Raw genomic sequence first — 19,117 nt, 5'->3', positions numbered from 1 at the left:
ATCTAATTGCCTTCTATGAGAAGATAACAGGCTCTGTGGATGAGGGGAAAGCAGTGGACGTTTTGTTCCTTGACTTTAGCAAAGCTTTTGACACGGTCTCCCACAGTATTCTTGCCAGCAAGTTAAAGAAATACGGGCTGGATGAATGGACTATAAGGTGGATAGAAAGCCGGCTAGATTGTCGGGCTCAACGGGTAGCGATCAATGGCTCCATGTCTAGTTGGCAGCCGGTATCAAGCGGAGTGCCCCAAGGGTCTGTCCTGGGGCTGGTTTTGTTCAATATCTTCATTAATGGTCTGGAGGATGGCGTGGATTGCACCTTCAGCAAGTTTGCAGATGACACTAAACTGGGAGGAGAGGTAGATACGCTGGAAGGTAGGGATAGGATACAGAGGGACCTAGACAATTAGAGGATTGGGCCAAAATAAATCTGATGAGGTTCAACAAGGACATGTGCAGAGTCCTGCACTTAGGACGGAAGAATCCCATACACCGCTACAGACTAGGGACCGAATGGCTAATGCAGCAGTTCTGCAGAAAAGGACCTAGGGGTTACAGTGAACGAGAAGCTGGATATGAGTCAACAGTATGCCCTTGTTGCCAAGAAGGCCAAAGCCATTTTGGGATGTATAAGTAGGGGCATTGCCAGCAGATCGAGGGATGTGATCGTTCCCTCTATTCAACACTGGTGAGGCCCCATCTGGAGTACTGTGTCTAGTTTTAGGTCCCACACTACAAGAAGGATATGAAAAAATTGGAAAGTGTTCAGTGGAGGGCAACAAAAATTATTAGGGGACTGGAACACATGACTTACGAAGAGAGGCTGAGGGAACTGGGATTGTTTAGTCTGCGGAAGAGAAGAACGAGGGTGGATTTGATAGCTGCTTTCAACTACCTGAAAGGAGGTTCCAAAGAGGATGGATCTAGACTGTTCTCAGTGGTAGCAGATGACAGAATAAGGAGTAATGGTCTCAAGTTGCAGTGGGGGAGGTTTAGGTTGGATATTAGGAAAATAATTTTCACTAGGAGGGTGGTGAAGCACTGGAATGCGTTACCTAGGGAGGTGGTGGAATCTCCTTGCTTTGAGGTTTTTAAGATCAGGCTTGACAAAGCCCTGGCTGGGATGATTTAGTTGGGGATTGGTCCTGCTTTGAGCAGGGGGTTGGACTAGATGACCTCCTGAGGTCCCTTCCAACGCTGATATTCTGTGATTCTATGAAAATTCAGAAGAGAGCAACAAAAATGACTAAAGATCTAGAAAGTATGATCTAAGAGGAAAGACTGTAAAAATTGGTTTCAGAGTAGCAGCCGTGTTAGTCTGTATTCGCAAAAAGAAAAGGAGTACTTGTGGCACCTTAGAGACTAACAAATTTATTAGAGCATAAGCTTTCGTGAGCTACAGCCATGCATCCGATGAAGTGAGCTGTAGCTCACGAAAGCTTATGCTCTAATAAATTTGTTAGTCTCTAAGGTGCCACAAGTACTCCTTTTCTTTTTGTAAAAATTGGGTTTGTTTAGTCTGGAGAAGAGAAGGCTGAGAGAAGACATGATAACAGTCTTCAAGTATGTAAAAGGTTGTTATAAAGAGGAGGGTGATAAAGGATATCTCTGAGGATAGGACAAGAAGTAATGAGTTTAAATTGCAGCAAGAGAGATTTAGGTTAGACATTAGGAAAAATATCCTAACTGTAAGGGTAGTTAAGCACTAGAACAATTACCTAGGGAGGTTGTACAATATCTGTCATTGAAGACATTTTAAGAATAGGTTAGACAGTCATCTGTCAGGGGATGGCCTAGATAATACTTTGTTCTGCCTCAGTGCAGGGGACTGGACTAGATGACCTATCAAGGTCCCTTCCAGTCCTACATTTCTGTGATTCTTCATTACATCTATGCAGTTACTTTTATCTTAATCCTTGTAGTTTCTTTACTTCACATCATATCTCTTTATGAGTCATTTTAAAGAACCTGAGCAGAATAGTACTTCCAATATCCAGTGGAGGCAGTATGTCTGTTATGCTATTTGAATTACATAAATAGACTCTTGCATGTACTTCAACAGTTAGGCTGCTGATGTGCAGAGACCATAGCCTATCATGCTGACCAGTATTGTCTCATTCTTTCCATCTATCTATATGAAATAGTTACTAACCTGTTCTTTAACTGTTGTTCTTCGAGATGTGTAGCACATGTCTATTCCACTTCAGGTGTGTGCGTGCCTAGTTCATTGTTGTCGGAGATTTTTCCCTCAGTTCCTTCTTACCGGACCGATTCCAGTGTAGAGGGGAAGAAGGGTGGGTAGTGAAATGGACACATACAACACATCTCAAAGAGTAGCAGTTACAGAACTGGTTAGTAACCAATTCTCTTTCTTCGACTGATTGCACATGTATGTTCCATTCAGGTGACTCACAAGTACCTCGGTATGGAGGTTGGATCACAGTCTATCAGAATAACAATGGAAAGACCACACATCAAAGTTGGCATCATCCCTAGAGTGTTGAGAGGTAGCATAATGAGAGGCAAAGGTATGCACTGAAGACCAAATTGCAGCTCTACAAATGTCCAGACTGGGCACCTGGGCCAGAAAGGCTACACAAATGCATGAGATCTGGTTGAATGAGCTAGCACACTATTTGGTGGAGTTACACTGGCCATATAATAGCACAAACATATCCAAGAGGGGATCCTTTGAGAAAAGACCAGAAGACCCTTCATCCTCTCTGCAATTGCCACGAACAATTGTGACAGTGATCTAAATGGTTTAGTCCCGTCCAAATAACAGGCTAACACTCATGGGCATATTTGGGTGGAGGTAGGGGTGGTGTTGCCCCCACAAACTGCAAACCTCATCCAGGCACAGAATTTGCTCCCCACACTGAAGCTGGGAGTTTCCCAATCAGTTTCCTGTTCTGTGCTAGCTAACCCACCCCGCCCCCTCACCTGCCTCCACCAATCAGCAGCTGAGACTATACAGCATGACAATCCTAACCAATAGTAGAGGGGCAGCGAACAGAGCCTATGGGGGTGGGACAGGCAAGGAAGGAGTCAGTCACGGTGGGAGGAGAGAGTATAGGATGCCCCATGGTGGGAGTGCTTGGGGGAGCACAGGGGCCTCAGTGGTGGTGGGTTGGAGCCTGGCGGGGAGGGGGAGTGGGGTGGGAAAGGCGAATCAATCTCCAGGGAAAGGGAGAGGTGAGGGCATAGGGCTGTGCCCTGAGGATGGGGGCAGTGAGTGTGGGGGAAGCATCTCGGGGGGGGGAACAGTCCCTGGGGCAAGGAGGGTGAGGGGCTAAGAGCTTCTAAGTGGATGCTTTTGCCATCAGAGAAGCAGGGAACACCCTCATCTCTCCCTGGGAAGAGACTGGGGACAGATCTTCTGATCCAGAGTTATCATGTCCACTAGCAATTGCAGCTCCAAGGACAGATGTGTGTCCATGCTGTGCTGCAAATTGTGCCAGCTGGTGCTGAGCTTGTGGGCATGAAGGCTGTACTGCCGGGCAACAGAAATCGACCTGACATCCCACCCACCACGCAAGTCCCTTCAGCTACTACCAGTGGGCATCTCAACAGCTGAGTAATGTTACAGTAGTGCCCAAAGACCTTAATCAGTAGGAGTCCCCATTGTGCTAGGCACCACACAAACCATTAAGAAGTCTAAACCAAACCAGTGTCCCTTAAGTGACTTGCCGTAAGATGTCAGAACATGTTAGTATTAGAGCTGCGTGGGTCTAATATTTATTTATTTATTTTTATAGGAATTAGATACAGTGCTCCTGTCAGTTACTTTCTAAGTTGTTATCTGCAAGAAATCTAGAGTTTTCAGGTGCCTAATTAGTCCCTGGAATCATGGTTAAAGTTGCCCCCCAAATCTGAAAGGGTGCCCCTGCTCATGTGCAGCCCCATTGGCCTGATGGAAGCTCCCCCTCCCGCAAATACAGAAGTCAAACTATACCTAATATTTACCTCTCCTAACATCTAATGTATGAAGTCTCTCCTCATCCTTATAAGCACAAGGCTTCAGGAAGAAAAATCAGTAAATAGATTGATTGATGTAAAAGTGAGACACCCCTTTGATGAGAAATTTCAGATGAGGGCATACATATCTTGTCCTTATAGGAGACTATACAGAAGGTCAGACACTAGAGCTCATAATTCACCCACTCTCCTGGCTGTGGTGATTGCCACCAAAAACATTTAACCATTGGTTGAAAGGGAGGGCCTATTAGCTTTGTTAGCACCAGGTTTAAGACCCAAGGGGGGGAAGTGTATCCTCTACCTAAGGATGTAACCTGGCTCAACCCTTTAAAAATCATATTGCCACAGGATTGGAGAAAAGCGAGCTATTATCAGTTAGAGGATGCCTGTAATCTGGAGTTGTAGTCCCGCTGTTGAATAACATTTCCTCCCAAATGTCCCATCCTTTGATTTTGGGGTAGATGCTTGATGACCCTGGCACGCTCTCTCATTGACAGCAGAGACCACAAAGGGGGACGGGGAGGTGTTCAAACTTCTGTGAGGGAATATAATACCTTTGGCTCAGTTCTTTTAGCTGTTTGCACAAGGGAGCACCTCGACCTTGAGTGCACTCTATCCTCCTTCCCAGAATGTTTGCTGGACTTTGGTGCCAAAGACCCTGTGCTTCTGGTCACTGAGTCCTTCAGTGTTGTCTTCCAGTGCCTCTTTGGTACTGGAGAAGGAGATCGGCATCAAGACTCTGCCAAGGCAGGGACAGCACTCCTAACCAAAACAGATGTGCTCAGTACTCACTGTGAATAGGGAGGCTCTGAGGATGGGCATAGGGCTGCCTCCATCAGAAAGTATTTTAGTCTGACTTTCCTACCCTTTTTTAGTTTGGGGCTTAAAGTCCCTGCATATTTGGTACCTGTCTTGGACATGAGGTTTTCCTACACACTTTAGGCACCTGGAGTGTGGGTCACTAGTTCCCAAATGGCAGGAACTTAAGAGTACAAAAAAAGTACCCCAATAAAAGGAAAGCTACTATTAAACTATCCTAACACTAAAACTATTTATCTGTTAATCAAGTACCAACTATATACAACACTAGAAACAAGGGAAAGCTTGTAGTAGCATGGTGAATGCTCCAACCACCATCACAGGCAATAAGAACGAACTGAGGAATGCTGAGGGCAGCTCTGCCATTTCTGCCATGGTCCAGCAGCGCAAGGGCACATGTGCCAACTTGATGGGTACAATTGAAGTAAAAATCTCTGACAACTGCGCATTGGGCGTAGACACATCTGAAGTGGAATGGACATGTGAAGTCACTCAAAGAACCACCATCTTTTGTCTCTTATCTTATCTTTTGACTGTAAGCTCCTATGGGTAGGGACTGTCTTTGTGTTCTGCGTTTGTACGGCGCCCAGCAAAATGGGGTCCAGGCGCATGACTGGGGCTCCTCAATGCTACAGCAATATAAATAATAGTAAATCTTTCAAAAATATGCTTTAGTTCAAACACATTATTGGATTAGATGCAAAAATCACTGTATGAAAGAGACTAGATTATCATAATGGTCTCTTCTGGCCTTAAAGATCTATGAATCTATATAAATGTTCATTCTTTTTTCTGCTTTACATCTTGGTGCAATAACATTTTGAACTGATTTAAAACAGGGAAAAGACAAAGTACAAAATACCTTGGTAGTTACTTAAAATACTAACTGACAGGCAAATTGCAATAGGAAAAACAGTTCAGATCTTCATCAAGATAAAGTATGTTTTCAGAACAATTACCCTGGGAAAGACAAAGAGAATAACTGAATGGTTCTTATCTGCAGCACTTGATGCTTGGCAATGGTTGGCACCGACTGCATGGGGACCATTCTCACAGTGGTGTGGCTGCCTGTCACTACCAGCTACTTGGCTGTGGTAATGAATACTAAGAGTGTTACACGGGGAAAAAATCAGGACTTTTTTTTTAAAATAATAGTTACATAACACCTAAATAACTGGCATATTATTTAAAAGTCCGCTATACAAATGAATCTATATAATGGTTTTATAGAGCACACATCATATCTAAGCTCTTACATATGCTCCATCAGAACTTAAACTATGCCTTGAATTTGCAGAAAGAAAAAGAGTACTTGTGGCACCTTAGAAACTAACAAATTTATTGGAGCATAAGCTTTCATGAGCTCACGAAAGCTTATGCTCAAATAAATTTGTTATTCTCTAAGGTGCCACAAGTACTCCTTTTCTTTTTGTGAATACAGACTAACATGGCTGCTACTCTGAAACCTTGAATTTGCACATATTCATGTTGGGGATTTTGCAAAGCCGCAGATACAGGACTTGGTTACCAGTAGTCTAAATTCAGTTCTTGCGTAATCAGGTGAAGCTCCATTGGCACCTGATTATACTAGGTCTGAATTTCACCAATCGCAGAAATGGTCTAAAATTTCTCCTGTGTTAAAGGAGCTTTCAAATGGAAACCTGTGAAGCATGGTACACGATGAGAAGCACTCAGCACAGTAGCACAAACCAACACTTTCAAACTAAGGTACCTAAAATTAGGCTCCATAATCTATCACCTATATAAAAGCAGCCTGATTTTCAAAGGTATTGCACACCTGCAATGCTCCCTGGACTTCAGTGGAGCACCTCTGAAAAGTAAGTTGCTTTTATTTAGTTGCCTACATACAGGTATATAGGTTTAAATATTTTATCTTAAATGGATGTAATTAGTCTGAGCACAAATAACTATCTACAAATGAAAACTATAGCTTATTTATGCACTATATGTACTTGTATTGACCTTGCCATAACTGACCTGTCATTTGCTCAAGGTCATCTTTGAGTCCGTGGATATCATTTTCTAGGAGCTTGATCTGTTTGGCATGTTCTCCACTCCCCACATTTTTGTACTCTAACCAGTAATCCTTCTCAGCCTGTTTTACCACTAGTTTATGCTCAACTTCATTTATCTTGGAGCGTAGCTCTATTAAAATAACAAAACCAGAAGGGTGAGTCCTTTTTTCTGTCATTTTTTTGTATCAATTTTGTATCAATTTTTTTCAGTTAGGGAGCTTTCAATGGGAGTGGAGGAGGAAATCTCATATCCTACAATTTATTACAAAATCCTGGCCCTCTATATTCTCAGGGGCCACCATTTTCCCTGAGGGCAGCTTGGTCAATAGGTGACCATGGCCATTTTGAAAAAGACCATTTTAACTGAGGGCACCAGTCCTACTAAGAACAATAGGAAATGGCAGCCAGTTCAAAAGAGGGCAGTGCTGGGAATTTCTGTAGTAGAACATTATTCCTCAGCCTCTGAGGAAAAAGAAACTTTCAGCTGTGAAGCATAACAGCAATAAATGGCTACTAATCTTAAAAACAATCTCTACATGTAGTCAGTGCACAACATTTCAATGAGTTTTAACTACATGGAAAATTTGAAGAGTCTGTATTATTCCATTATAACTCGAGACATAAAAGGACCAATACAGGGTGTCTAATTTCTTACAGGAATCATTTAAAATTAATTATATCTCAAACCAATAAACTAACTTACTGATTTATTTGTAAATTCCTGGACAAATCATTCTGTACTCAAAGAGTAAGTGCTGTAATTTTGGGGAGGAAAAACTGTATTCTTTCTTTGTAACCAATAAGTTGAATCTCTGTGTCACATGGTGACTGGCCCTTAAGTGAAGATGAGGGGTCCAGTCCCACCAGTAACACACTTCACTCACTTTGCCATGTGGAGAAAATGAACAAAGTCACATGAGAGGCAGGTCATGAGGCTAAATCAGGCCTTCTGTAGTGGAGATAAGACAGAGGACTGTGGAGAGCCAGTGCTGGGAATTGATGCTTGGTGGAGAGTGGGAAGAGACCCAAACGAACCCCCCAAAGGAGGGTCCGAGGTAGAGCCATCTCTTGCGTACGGCAAATCGGGCAACTGCCCTAGGCTCCACAATTTGAGGGGGCCCCAGGCGGGAGTTGGGCAGACAAGTGGGGTGAGGAGGCATATGGGGATGTGAGCGGCAGGGAGGGAGGACGAGGAGGAGCCCCTCTTTCAGAACCTCTCCCTCCCCCCAGCGCCTCCTGCCCACCAGTGAGCCTCGCTGATTAGCGCCTCCCCTTCCCTTCCAGCACCTACCACCTGCTGCAGATCAGCTGTTTTGCGGCCTCAGGAGGCACTGATGAAGGGAGGGGAGAGGAGTGAGGGTGCAGTGTGCTTGTGGGAGGGAGGCAGAACTGGGCAGGAAAGAGGCAGGGCGGGAAGAGGCAGGGAAGTGCCAGGGCAGGGGGCGCACCCTCCAGCAGATTAGAAACTCAGCGCCTATGTCCCCGGCCCCGCTCCCCCCTAGGGATGGCCCTGGTCTGAAGGAAGAGACTGAGCAGAGCCAGGGAAGGGCGGAAAGCTGATTCCAGAGGGCAAGCTGAAGAGTTCTGAAATCGGATGAAAAGACAAGTCCTCAGGAAGGAGGGGGCTGTGCCCAGTTTGACACTGAGGGTGGAAGGCCACGTTGTATTTTTTTCAATGTGGATACCCTTCAGGGAATTTTTCTTTACTGACTTTGCTGGCCAAAACACTGTAGCAATCAAACCAGACTGGAAGGTTGGGAGATGCAACTTGAGTGAGGGGAAACTGAGGAAGACACTAGCCTGACACCAGACTGGGATTAGGTGATGCTGCTTTAGTACAAAATTCAACTCAATCCTAACTATGGAAAACTGCAAACAGCACTTGCATAACTAATTTACTACTCACCTTTCAGAAGTATTTCTTGGTCCCTAAAATACTGCCATTTCTCCCTCATTGCTGCCTCTACATCATCCCTGGTTACAACCTCCTTTTGCTCTAGTTCTTTGTCCTGTGTTTTCAAGTTGCTTAGCAGACTGCAGATGTGTCCCAACTGTTCTTCCTTCAGATAGTCATTCTACGAGAGGAACAAGAGTAAGATACATAATAAAAGGGGTTTAAAATCTCTTCCTGAGTAACAAATTGAAATATCACTTGGATCTGTGACAACATGGTCCCTTGCAAAAAGTAGAGCTGAAGGTGTTTTGTAAGTCCCAGAAATTTCTAACTAAGCTCAAACCTGTTACCACCAGGAAAAGGAAGACAAATTACTGTTAGTCTGCTCAATATTCCCATTGCTGAGAATATAGGCTGCATGTTGCATTTTAACAATAATACTTATTACTGACTTATTTGCTTAGATTCAGCAGAATTCTGGGCACCATACAAACATTCCTTTTAACAACATACCACATAAGTTCCATCACCTTTGTTTTACACATGGTGAACTGAGACAGTGAAAGGTTAAATGACTTGCTCAGAGCCACAGAAGAAAATTAGCATCACAGTCAAAATTAGAACTCCAGGGTATTCTGGTACCTGTGTCTGTACCCAGATCACTACACCATGTCTCTCTGGCATGTCGCCCAAACTCCAGTTGGAAACAGTCTGCAGCTACCAATTTAGTGAGTTTGCTCCCAATGCTACACCATGAGAGATCTAAGTACGCCTCTACCCCGATATAACGCTACCTGATATAACATGAATTCGGATATAATGCAGTAAAGCAGCGCTCCGGGGGGGGGGGGGGGAGGGCCTGTGTGCTCCGGTGGATCAAAGCAAGTTTGATATAATGCGGTTTCACCTATAACGCGGTAAGATTTTTTGGCTCCCGAGGACAGTGTTATATCAGGGTAGAGGTGTACTATACAAGTCAAATACATAACAATGAGAATCCAATAAAATACACAGCCAGAAAGCATCAGAGACACTCGGCTTCTCAAAGGATCAATGCCCAACTAACCAGAGAAATGGGGTGAAAAAAAGAGGGAGCCCAAAAATAGGCTAAAGGAAACAAATGGTAGTGCAGCATACTCTAAAATATCCTCTAAGAACTAAAAAATGAAAGGAGTCCCATGAGAGACCATGAGTTTGCTGCTAACTAGGGGGAAAATCACAAGAGACTAAAGCTGTCGGTGGAGAGCAGAGCCAAATTAGCTGCTCCCAGTGATGTCAGCAGTCCACAGCTGGAAGAGAATAGATGCTGCAGGAATTTGGGAAACAGCAGCCCCAAGAAGCTACAGCTCTCTTAAGAGGAGACTTAAAATCAGTGGCCTAATCACACTCGACCACTTAGTAAAGTGCTACAAACAGAGGGCAAGGGGAGGATAGGGACTTATTGTCCACTTCACCTTCTGGAAGAAGCCTAGTCTGCAAAACTGTTTGATTGCCAAGGTCCAACTCTTTCATTTAATTGAGAGAGACAATTTTTCTTGATCAATACATTATATATATTTCTGGAGTCCAAAGTTCACTGTGCTCTGATATCAACCTAATTAGGCCTTGTACTAAATTTATCTTTGAAGTGTGATTCTTCTGGAACAGTGACCACATAAAATAAGCACCCTGGGTTCCATTTTTCTTTGTTTCTTTGAGTCAATGTGGTTAATTTACAAGTAAGTTATTTCTCTATCTGGCAACATTGCAAATTCAGCCTGGAGAGTTAAGCTGGGCTCTTTTCCTCATTTTTCACTATATATGAGATTCTGCAGGCCAAACTAATCCCTCATTTTCATTTGTGCAACTCCACTACACCAGAAGTGATTATAAAAATGGCACCTTCTTATTCAACAGATCAGTATTCAGAGCCATTATGTGCTCACTTAAATGACAAAAATAAGATCATACTGATTTTTATTCCTCTTAAACCTGCACAGCCAGCATGAGTAATAGAGAGGAAGTTGGATTCTACTTCTTTTTGTGCAAGAGCCACAGAATTGTTTACTAAGTTCCAAATCATTATACCCATGCAAACCATTTTTACAGTTATTTTTAGAGCAGAACTCCATTTTGTTACATATAATTTAGAATGACAAAATGATACCTCCTTAAAGTGATTCACTAACCTTGTTTTCAAAATAGGCTTTGCAAAATATTAATTGCTACAAATACTGTAGTTACAATAAGTGTATGTAGTTTACCATGACAAATGATTTAGCTTTACTAGCTAAAATATACTAGAGAGATGCAGGTTTACTTACTCTTTCATGATATTTTTTGTTCTTTTCTTTCAGTTGCTTTAGTTCGAACAGAATCTGATTAATTGCCTCTTCTTTTATCTGAATTCTGAGGAGAAAGAAGCATGTATGAAGAGTCATAACACAGCTACAGAAGAAAGAGGGAGTGAGTAGTTATTTTAAAGTAAGTTAGATACAAATACTAGTTAGTGCTTTTTGCCTGTAGATCTCAAATTGCTTTGCTAAGGTGGGTAAGCATGGTTATTCCCATATTACTGGGCCACAGAACAGTTAAGTGACTTCCCCAGCATCACACAGTAAGCCAATGACATAGTCAAGAGTAGGACCCAGGTCTCTTGACTCTGTCAGCTGCCCTATTCCCAGGATCATGCTGTCTCCCTAATAGGCCAATCCCTCTTCAATGCAGAATTTTGAGTGGGAGGTGGGAAACTCCATGGGTGTCTATTCACAGATTCTTCTAAGTTGTCCTGGTAAGGGCTGGAGTTTGCTCCCTGCAGAAACAGCTGGGGATTCGGCTTCCTGAACACCTTACAAACTATGCATTCCCTGCTGGTGGGCTGCACTGAAACACGCAAACATATGCATGTCCACATACACACACAACTTGTAACTGCAAAAGAGGGAATTATGTAATGGTTTGGTCTGCAGTAAAATTCTGGGCAGACATTTTGTCAGACCTGCTGTGATCATGCAGAAAGGCTGTTTCCCCAACTGTGTGGAAGGGCTTCCTTGATGTTTGGGGGACAGGAGGCTATGGAGAGTACACAGCAAGCTTGCTGTTCTCACCAGCCCTGTCACAATTTGTGCAGCAGAGATTAGCATGTGGCCACTGAGTGCTAAATAAAAAAAAAACAGGTTTCAGAGTAGCAGCCGTGTTAGTCTGTATTCGCAAAAAGAAAAGGAGTACTTGTGGCACCTTAGAGACTAACAAATTTATTAGAGCATAAGCTTTCGTGAGCTAAATGCATCCGATGAAGTGAGCTGTAGCTCACGAAAGCTTATGCTCTAATAAATTTGTTAGTCTCTAAGGTGCCAAAAAAAAAACACAGTTACCTATCTTTTTGTAACTGTGGTTCTTCAAGATGTGTTGCACATGTCCATTCCACAGTAGGTGTGCACATGGCACAATTGTCAGAGATTTTTTTCCCTCAGCAATACCAGTCAGGGTGGCTTGAGCTCCCTCTAGTGCCACACACACCCTTGCATCCTGGTATAGGCGGGCGGGGCTGCCGAAACCCCCTCAGTTTCTTCCGACCAGACAGACTCCGAAAGAGGAAAGGCAGGTGGGCTGTGGAATGGACATGTGCAACACATTTCAAAGAACAACAGTTACAGAAAGGTAGGTCACATTTTTTTCTTCTTCGAGTGATTGCACATGTCCATTCCACTGTAGGCGACTCACAAGCAAACTCACATGAAGGTGGGCCGGGAGTCTAACTGAACCGTGATGATAAGACAACCTGTCTGAAACTGGGAACTCTCTGGTATGATAGGAAATGGCATAATGAGAAGCTTGGTCTCGCCGGCTACTGAGGCAGGGCAGGCAAGCTCCCTCCCTCCCCTGCCTCTTCCCCCAGCATGCTGGGTTTCTGCTCCTCCTCCTCTCCCTCCCTGCCACCAATCAGCTGATGGCCCTTGCGAGGGAGGGGGAGAAGTGGAGCTGCAGTGCGCTCGCTGGTCCGGGGAGGAGGCGGAGAAGCGGTGGGGACGGGGTCTTGGGGAAAGGGGGTAGAATCAGGGCATATCCCCTCCAGCCCCCTGCCTGAGCCGCTCTGGGAAGGGGGCTGGAAGTACCCCCACAACCTTAGCCCACAACCCTAGCCCACACTCCCAGCCCTCTGCCCTGACCCCTGCATCCCCCCCCAAACCCAGCCCTCTGCCCTGACCCCTGCATCCTCCTCACACACCTCAGCCTCCTGCACTGACCCCTGCAACCCCCCACGACCCCAGCCCTGACTCCAGCACCCCCACACATACCCAGCCCCCCCACACCCCATGCCCTGACTCCTGCTCCCCCCTCACATGCCCCCAGCCCTGACTCCTGCATCCTCCTCACACACCCCCAGCCCTCTGCCCTGACTCCTGCACCCTCCTCACACACCCCCAGCCTTCTGCCCTGACTCCTGCACACCTCACACATACCCAATCCCCTCACACCCCATGCCCTGACTCTTGCACGCCCCACATTCCCACCCCCACCCTGAGCACCAAACAGGAGCTCCTGCACCACGACCCCCCACATTCCCACCTGCACCCCTCGCACCAAATGGGAGCTGCCCAAGTAAGCACTCCACACCCAAGCCTCCAGCCCCAACCTCTCCCTCATTCTAGCTCCTGGCCAGCACCCCAACCTCCCGCCTGCTCCTTCACCCCCAACCCTGTGCTCAGTGCACTCCCACCCTCAGCTCATTGCAGAGAGAGAGGAAGAGAATGGTCTAGAACCAGAGAGAAGGTAGGTACCTATTCTATGTGGGCAGGGCAGGGATCCCAGACGGGCAGTGGGCTGAGTGGGGCCAGCAACCGGGACCCTGGCTGGCAGCAGCCGGCAGACAGAACTTCAGACCGGCAGCGGGCTGACTGGCAGCGGGCTGAGCCCACTGCTGTTCTGGGGTCCCGGCCGCCGGCCCCGCTCAGCACACCGCCAGTCTGGGGTTCTAGCTGCCGGCCCCTTGCCAGCCAGGGTCCTGGCCGCAGATCCCGCTCAGCCTGCTGCCAGCCTAGGTGAACGGAACCCCAGGCTATAGACTTATAGAGAGAGACCTTCTAAAAAACGTTAAAATATATTACTGGCACGCAAAATTAAATGTGAATAAATGAAGACTCGGCACACAACTTCTGAAAGGTTGCAGACCCCTGCTCTAGCTGGTGGGGTTATATTAGCCAGTTGGTAACAAACAAATGCACAAAGAGATATAGGATGGGAGTCTCTGCATGGAAACTGGTAGGCTCTTAGCTCTATCTGCAATCACAATGAACTGTGTGGAGGATCTAAAGGACAATACCCTAGGTAGAAAACTAAACATACATCCAATGAATGAAGTTTTTCCTCATCCCTGTGCATATGGGGTTTTGGAAGAATGTCAGCAGATAGACTGCCTGGTTAACATGAAAATCAGAGACTACTTTCGGGGAAATTTTGGATGAGGGAAGAGATGGACTCTGAAACTAGGGCTCTCAACTCGTCCAGCCTTCTGGCAGAGGTAACTGCCACAAGAAATATTATCTTTATAGAGAGGTAAAGGAGAAAGCAAGTTGCAAGGAATACAAAGGCTGGTCCCATCAACTTTGCTAGGACTAAGTTCAGATCCCAAGGAGGGATCTTGTATGTGTGGGTACAATCTGACTAAGCTTGTTAGGAACTAGGTGACCGTGGGGTTGGAGGAAAGAGATCTACTATCCACTGAGACACGGAAGGCTGAAATAGCTGCCAGATGCACTATTATAAAGCTAATAGCCAAAGTCTGTTTTAAATCTAGAAGATAATCCAGTACAAGGTTCAGGAGTACCCACTCTGGAGATACACCTTTCCAACGAGACCAAATAGAAAAGCACTTCCGCTTAGCCAGATAAGTGTTCCTAGTTTGGGGTTTTCTGCTATTCAGAAGCACTTTCTGAAGGTCCTTCAAGCCAGACCTTTCAAAGGGTGTCAGCTATGAAGCATCCACGCAGTCAGATGGAGAGCTCAGAAGCTGGGATGGAGCAGGTGCTCACGATGCTGGGAAATTAAGTCTTGATCCAAGGGGAGAGACAGCGGAGGCTCAACTGACAAGGTTAGAAAGGTTGAGTACCAGTGTTGACGAAGCTGTGCCAGTGCATGAAGTAAAGAAATCAAAGGGAAGGTGTACAGGAGGAAATTCTTCCAAGATAAAAGAAAAGCAGCTATCAGTAAGCCTGGACCGATCCCTTCCCATGAACAGAACTGAGAGCATTTTCTGTTGGCTCTTGCTGCAAACAGGTCCACTTGGGGAGTCCCCTAGAGCTGGAAGATGGACCTGGATATAGCGATCAGTCGTGGCAATCAGCAAAGGACCTGCTCAGCAGATCTGCTAACATGTTCTGTTTTCCTGAAAGGGAAACAGCCCTGAGATGAACTTAGTTGTACAAAAAACCCAGAGACAAACTGCCTCCTGGCACAGCTGAGTCGAACATGCCCTTCCCTGCTTGTTTATGTAAAACATGGTTGTTGAATTGTCTCTTTAAATTAATAAATTCTTTCCTACTATGTGGAAGAGGAAGACCAAGCAGCCTAGATGCACCATTCTTAACTCGCTGACATTTATGAGAGTCTTTAGATCTCGAGATGGCCAGAGACCCTGAGTCTGCAGGGACCTGGTATGAGCTCCCTAACCTAGGGATGACACATCTGTGACTACAGTGAGGCTTGGCAGTGGGAGGGGAAAAGGGAACCCCTATGCAAACTTTCAGAGGGTCAATCCAGCAATCTAGAGATGACAAAATGAACACTCACACTCCCCAATGAACTCTATTGTTTGTACTGGTTTCAGGATTGATTTGTTCCAATTTACTAGGAGCACCACCATGTTGAATATGGACAGGACAGTGGATATGCTGGACAGGACTTGAGTTTCAGACCAACCTCTGATCAATGAGGTTGTCCAGGTACTGGAACATATGGACACTTAATTTTTGTAGATGCACTGCCACCACCATTATGCACTTCATGAACACCTGAGGAGCAGCTGCCAAACCAAATGGAACTATTGTTAACTGATAATGGCAACTATACACCATGAATCTGAGAATTTTCCAATGGTTGTGGCATGTTGTGACATGGAAATAAACATCCTTTAAGTCAAGAGCAGCATACCAGTCCCCCTCTTCCAGGGAAGTAATAATCTAGGCGAGGGTAACCATGCAGAATTTTATTTTCTTCAGGAATTTGCTCAAATCTCTTAGATCTAAAAGAGACCCCCTTTTGCTCTGGGGATAAGGAAGTAGCGGGAATAGACGCCTTTCCCCCTGAGGTACCACAGAACTTCCTCTATGGCCCCTGCCTGAAGAAAAGATTGGATCTCCCGTTGAAGGACAATCTCTAAAGTGGGGTGCATGGGAGGAGGGGGGGATAGAAATGAACTGGAGGGCATATCCCAGTTCCACCATGCTTAAGACCCACCGGTCCGATGTGATGTGGGTCCAAGCACTTAGGAAGTGGGACAAATAACTGGTAAACAAAAGATGAGAAACTGATGGAACTATGATAACTGTTACACTGCCCTAGACCAACTCATCAAATGCCTCTTTGGAAAAGTCAGCTGTGCAGGATGATCCCACTAATGCTGAAGACGAGTGTGGTTCAGGGCACCTCTTATAACCCTTGCCTTTTTTTCTTGGTGGATCTTGGGATTGTGGAACAAAATCTTTGTGCCTACAGACAAAACTGTTTTTTTTCCATCGCTGGGGTATAGATTCCGAGGGATTTGAGTGTTGCCCTGGAATCTTTAAGGCTATGAAGCCTATCCGCTGTTTTCTCTGAAAACAGCAAGGGACCTTCAGAAGGGAGGTCCTGGATAGTCTCTTGGATCTCCAGATGACTGCAAGAATGAATACATTCTCATAGGACTAGCTGGTGCCAGAGTTCAAGCATCTGAGTCTGCGCTATCCAAACGGTCCTGGAGAGTAGTTCTGGAAACCAGCTTCCGTCTTCAGCCATTATTGCAAACTCCTGTCTACAGCCCTCTTTTAACTTGTTTTTAAAGTTTATAACGTTCTCCATGAGGGTCAAGTCATAGCAACTCAGGAGTGCCTGTTGGTTTACAATCCTGAGTCACAGACTTTCTGAGGAATAAAGTTTCTGACCAAACAAATACAGTCTCTGAGTCTTTGCCTTTCGGTGTAGAAGCTTGTTGTGCTGTTTTTCCTGCTCATTGGCAGCTGCCACCACAAGAGAAACTGGAGGGGTGGGAAGATGAGAGTGAAAATATTCATAGGCTTTAGAGGAGACAAAATATGTCCTCTCAGCTCATTTTACTTTGGAGTGCAAGGAGGAGAGTGTCAACCAAAGAACCCTGACTGGCTCCATGGTAGCTTCATTAATTGGTAAAACCACCCCTGGCCAGGAACATCCACCAACTTGTGAGAACTTTTATTCACCTCTTCTGCCTGAATGTTAAGTACAGAGGACACTCTTTTTAAAAGATCTTGATAAGCCCTGTGGTCCTCTGGCAGTGGTGAGTCACTTGACTATTCAATAGCCTTGTCTGGTAATGACGACGAGGAAGCAATAGGCATCTGAGGTGATTGGTCTATGACTTATGGTGGAGAAGCTGCCCAAGTGATATCTGGCTGCTTGGTACCAGTCTCAGTACCACTTCCTGTAGAATGGTGCACTCAATGCCGATATCTTCTCTGCACTCTCCGAGCACACACACCTACAATGGAATGACTCATGATAACGAGTGAGATGACTATGGGGAGGTCCTAGCTGGAGGGGGGATGCCTCATGATGTCCAGTACAGCCACTGGTTTGGATCTGGAACCCATCTTTGCCTGGACCATTGACTCTTAGAAGGAGGTGAATGCTGAGGTTGCTGCATGGCCTATGGTCCCAAAGTCTCTAATGGGGGTATTTTCTCCATCCCAGATAGCACACAAATGACCTCACCTCTGAGTCCGAAGAAGAAAAGTCAGATACTTCTGACAACTAAGGGGCAGATCCAGATGGACCTGTGAGAGGTAGGCTGAGCCTGGGGATGGTGGTGCCAGGAAAATCACTGGAGGCTTTCCTATCAACAGCATGGTCCTTTGCGGAAGTTTGGGTAGCGGTACTACAGAATCTCGAGGCAGTGAGGTATGAGCTGTAGACATCAGTATCAGCTGCAGACCTTCTACCTGCCAGTTATACCACTACTGAGAGGTTAAGCAGGTCCCATGAAGCTGCATATGCCTCGGGTGTGGTTGGGAATGGCACCGTTTGATGGCTCTGCAAAAGTCTTCAGGGGCTGGCCTCTGCATACCTGGCAGAGGCTCCAGAGGCAGCAATCCCCAGTTGGGAGACAAGGAGTGTTCCAGGAACAGCCACTTCCCTGAATGCTCTGTAGAGTATCCACCTCTGTCTGACTTCAGTACTGACATAGTCAAGAGAGGTACCAAACCTGAGGAAGGCCTAAGTCTTTTCTTCGGTACTGGTGAATGGGAATGAGGAGCCATAGACATCTCTTGTTGAGCTCTCCATAGTAAAGCTGATGTACTTGGGATGCTTTCCCTGTGTGACGATTCTGGTAGCGGGCAAAACACTGCCTCCATGAGCAAGCACTTGACTCTCGTTCCTCTAGCTTTTTGGAGCAGGGCTTAAATCCTTTGCAGATGTGACATCTGTCACTAATGTGTGATCCTCCCAGACATTTCAAGCAGGGTGGGAGTGGGTTGCTGACCGGCATGGGATTAACGCAGCTCTGGCAGAACTGAAACCCTGGCAAACAAGGCATCGTTCTGGTACCAATCCCAGTACCAAATGATAAAAAGTGGTCAAAAACTTAGAACACAAACCTAGCACTAAAAAATGTAGTTGTAGTTTACAACAGACAGGATCTATACAGAAAGAAATGAGGGAAGCACGTGACTTAACAAGTCTGGAATTGCTCCAACAACCATCACTGGCAGTAAGAAGGAACTGAGGGGGATTAGGGGTGGCCTCGCCCTCTTATCCCAGTATGCAAGGTGCGTGTTGACAGAGGGCACTCAATACACCCCAGTGGATACTGCTGATGGAAAAAAACTCCAACAACTGTTCACGGGGTGCACACACACCTACAATGGAATGAACATGTGCAATCACTTGAAGAAGAACTTCCCAAGCCTTGATGAGCAGCTTCATGAGTCTCCCTGTGGCATTGGCCTAAAAAACTGCATTTCCTGTTTTACAATTTTATTTCTACAGGAAAGAAAGAGGAGGGATGAGGAGTATAAACAAACCATACTGATTGCAGGGCTAACAGCAAAGCACCTTGGTATGTTGAAGTAAAACATTCTGTTGTATTGACTGTACCAATAAAGGACAGGCATAGTAGTTCAGTTATCTAGTTTATCATGCAAACACTGGGCCACATTTTCAAGGGTTCTGTTTCCTTAGC

General features: G+C 45.5%; 1 protein-coding gene across 4 annotated transcripts in view; it reads right to left on the bottom strand.

The window, feature by feature from the left end:
- The window catches only part of CCDC83 (coiled-coil domain containing 83), a 51,816-nt gene that overhangs the window by 13,849 nt on the left and 18,850 nt on the right, over positions 1–19,117 (bottom strand). For 2 of the 4 annotated variants that reach the window (XM_038387677.2, XM_038387680.2), the window contains exons 3-5: positions 11,031–11,115; positions 8,740–8,908; positions 6,796–6,963 (exon numbers count right to left, since the gene is read on the bottom strand). In XM_038387677.2, coding sequence (XP_038243605.1) covers positions 6,796–6,963; positions 8,740–8,908; positions 11,031–11,115 — 422 coding nt within the window. Of the gene's footprint in view, positions 1–6,795; positions 6,964–8,739; positions 8,909–11,030; positions 11,116–12,080; positions 12,289–19,117 lie in introns of those variants that run through there. The other 2 variants (XM_043504129.1, XM_038387682.2) reach the window with 2 other exon arrangements.

The sequence above is a fragment of the Dermochelys coriacea genome, chromosome 1 (genome assembly GCF_009764565.3).
Source record: "Dermochelys coriacea isolate rDerCor1 chromosome 1, rDerCor1.pri.v4, whole genome shotgun sequence".
NCBI classification, from domain to species: domain Eukaryota; kingdom Metazoa; phylum Chordata; order Testudines; family Dermochelyidae; genus Dermochelys; species Dermochelys coriacea.
The sequence above is the reverse complement of the archived record's forward strand: the minus strand, read 5'-3'. Positions and strand labels throughout refer to the sequence as shown.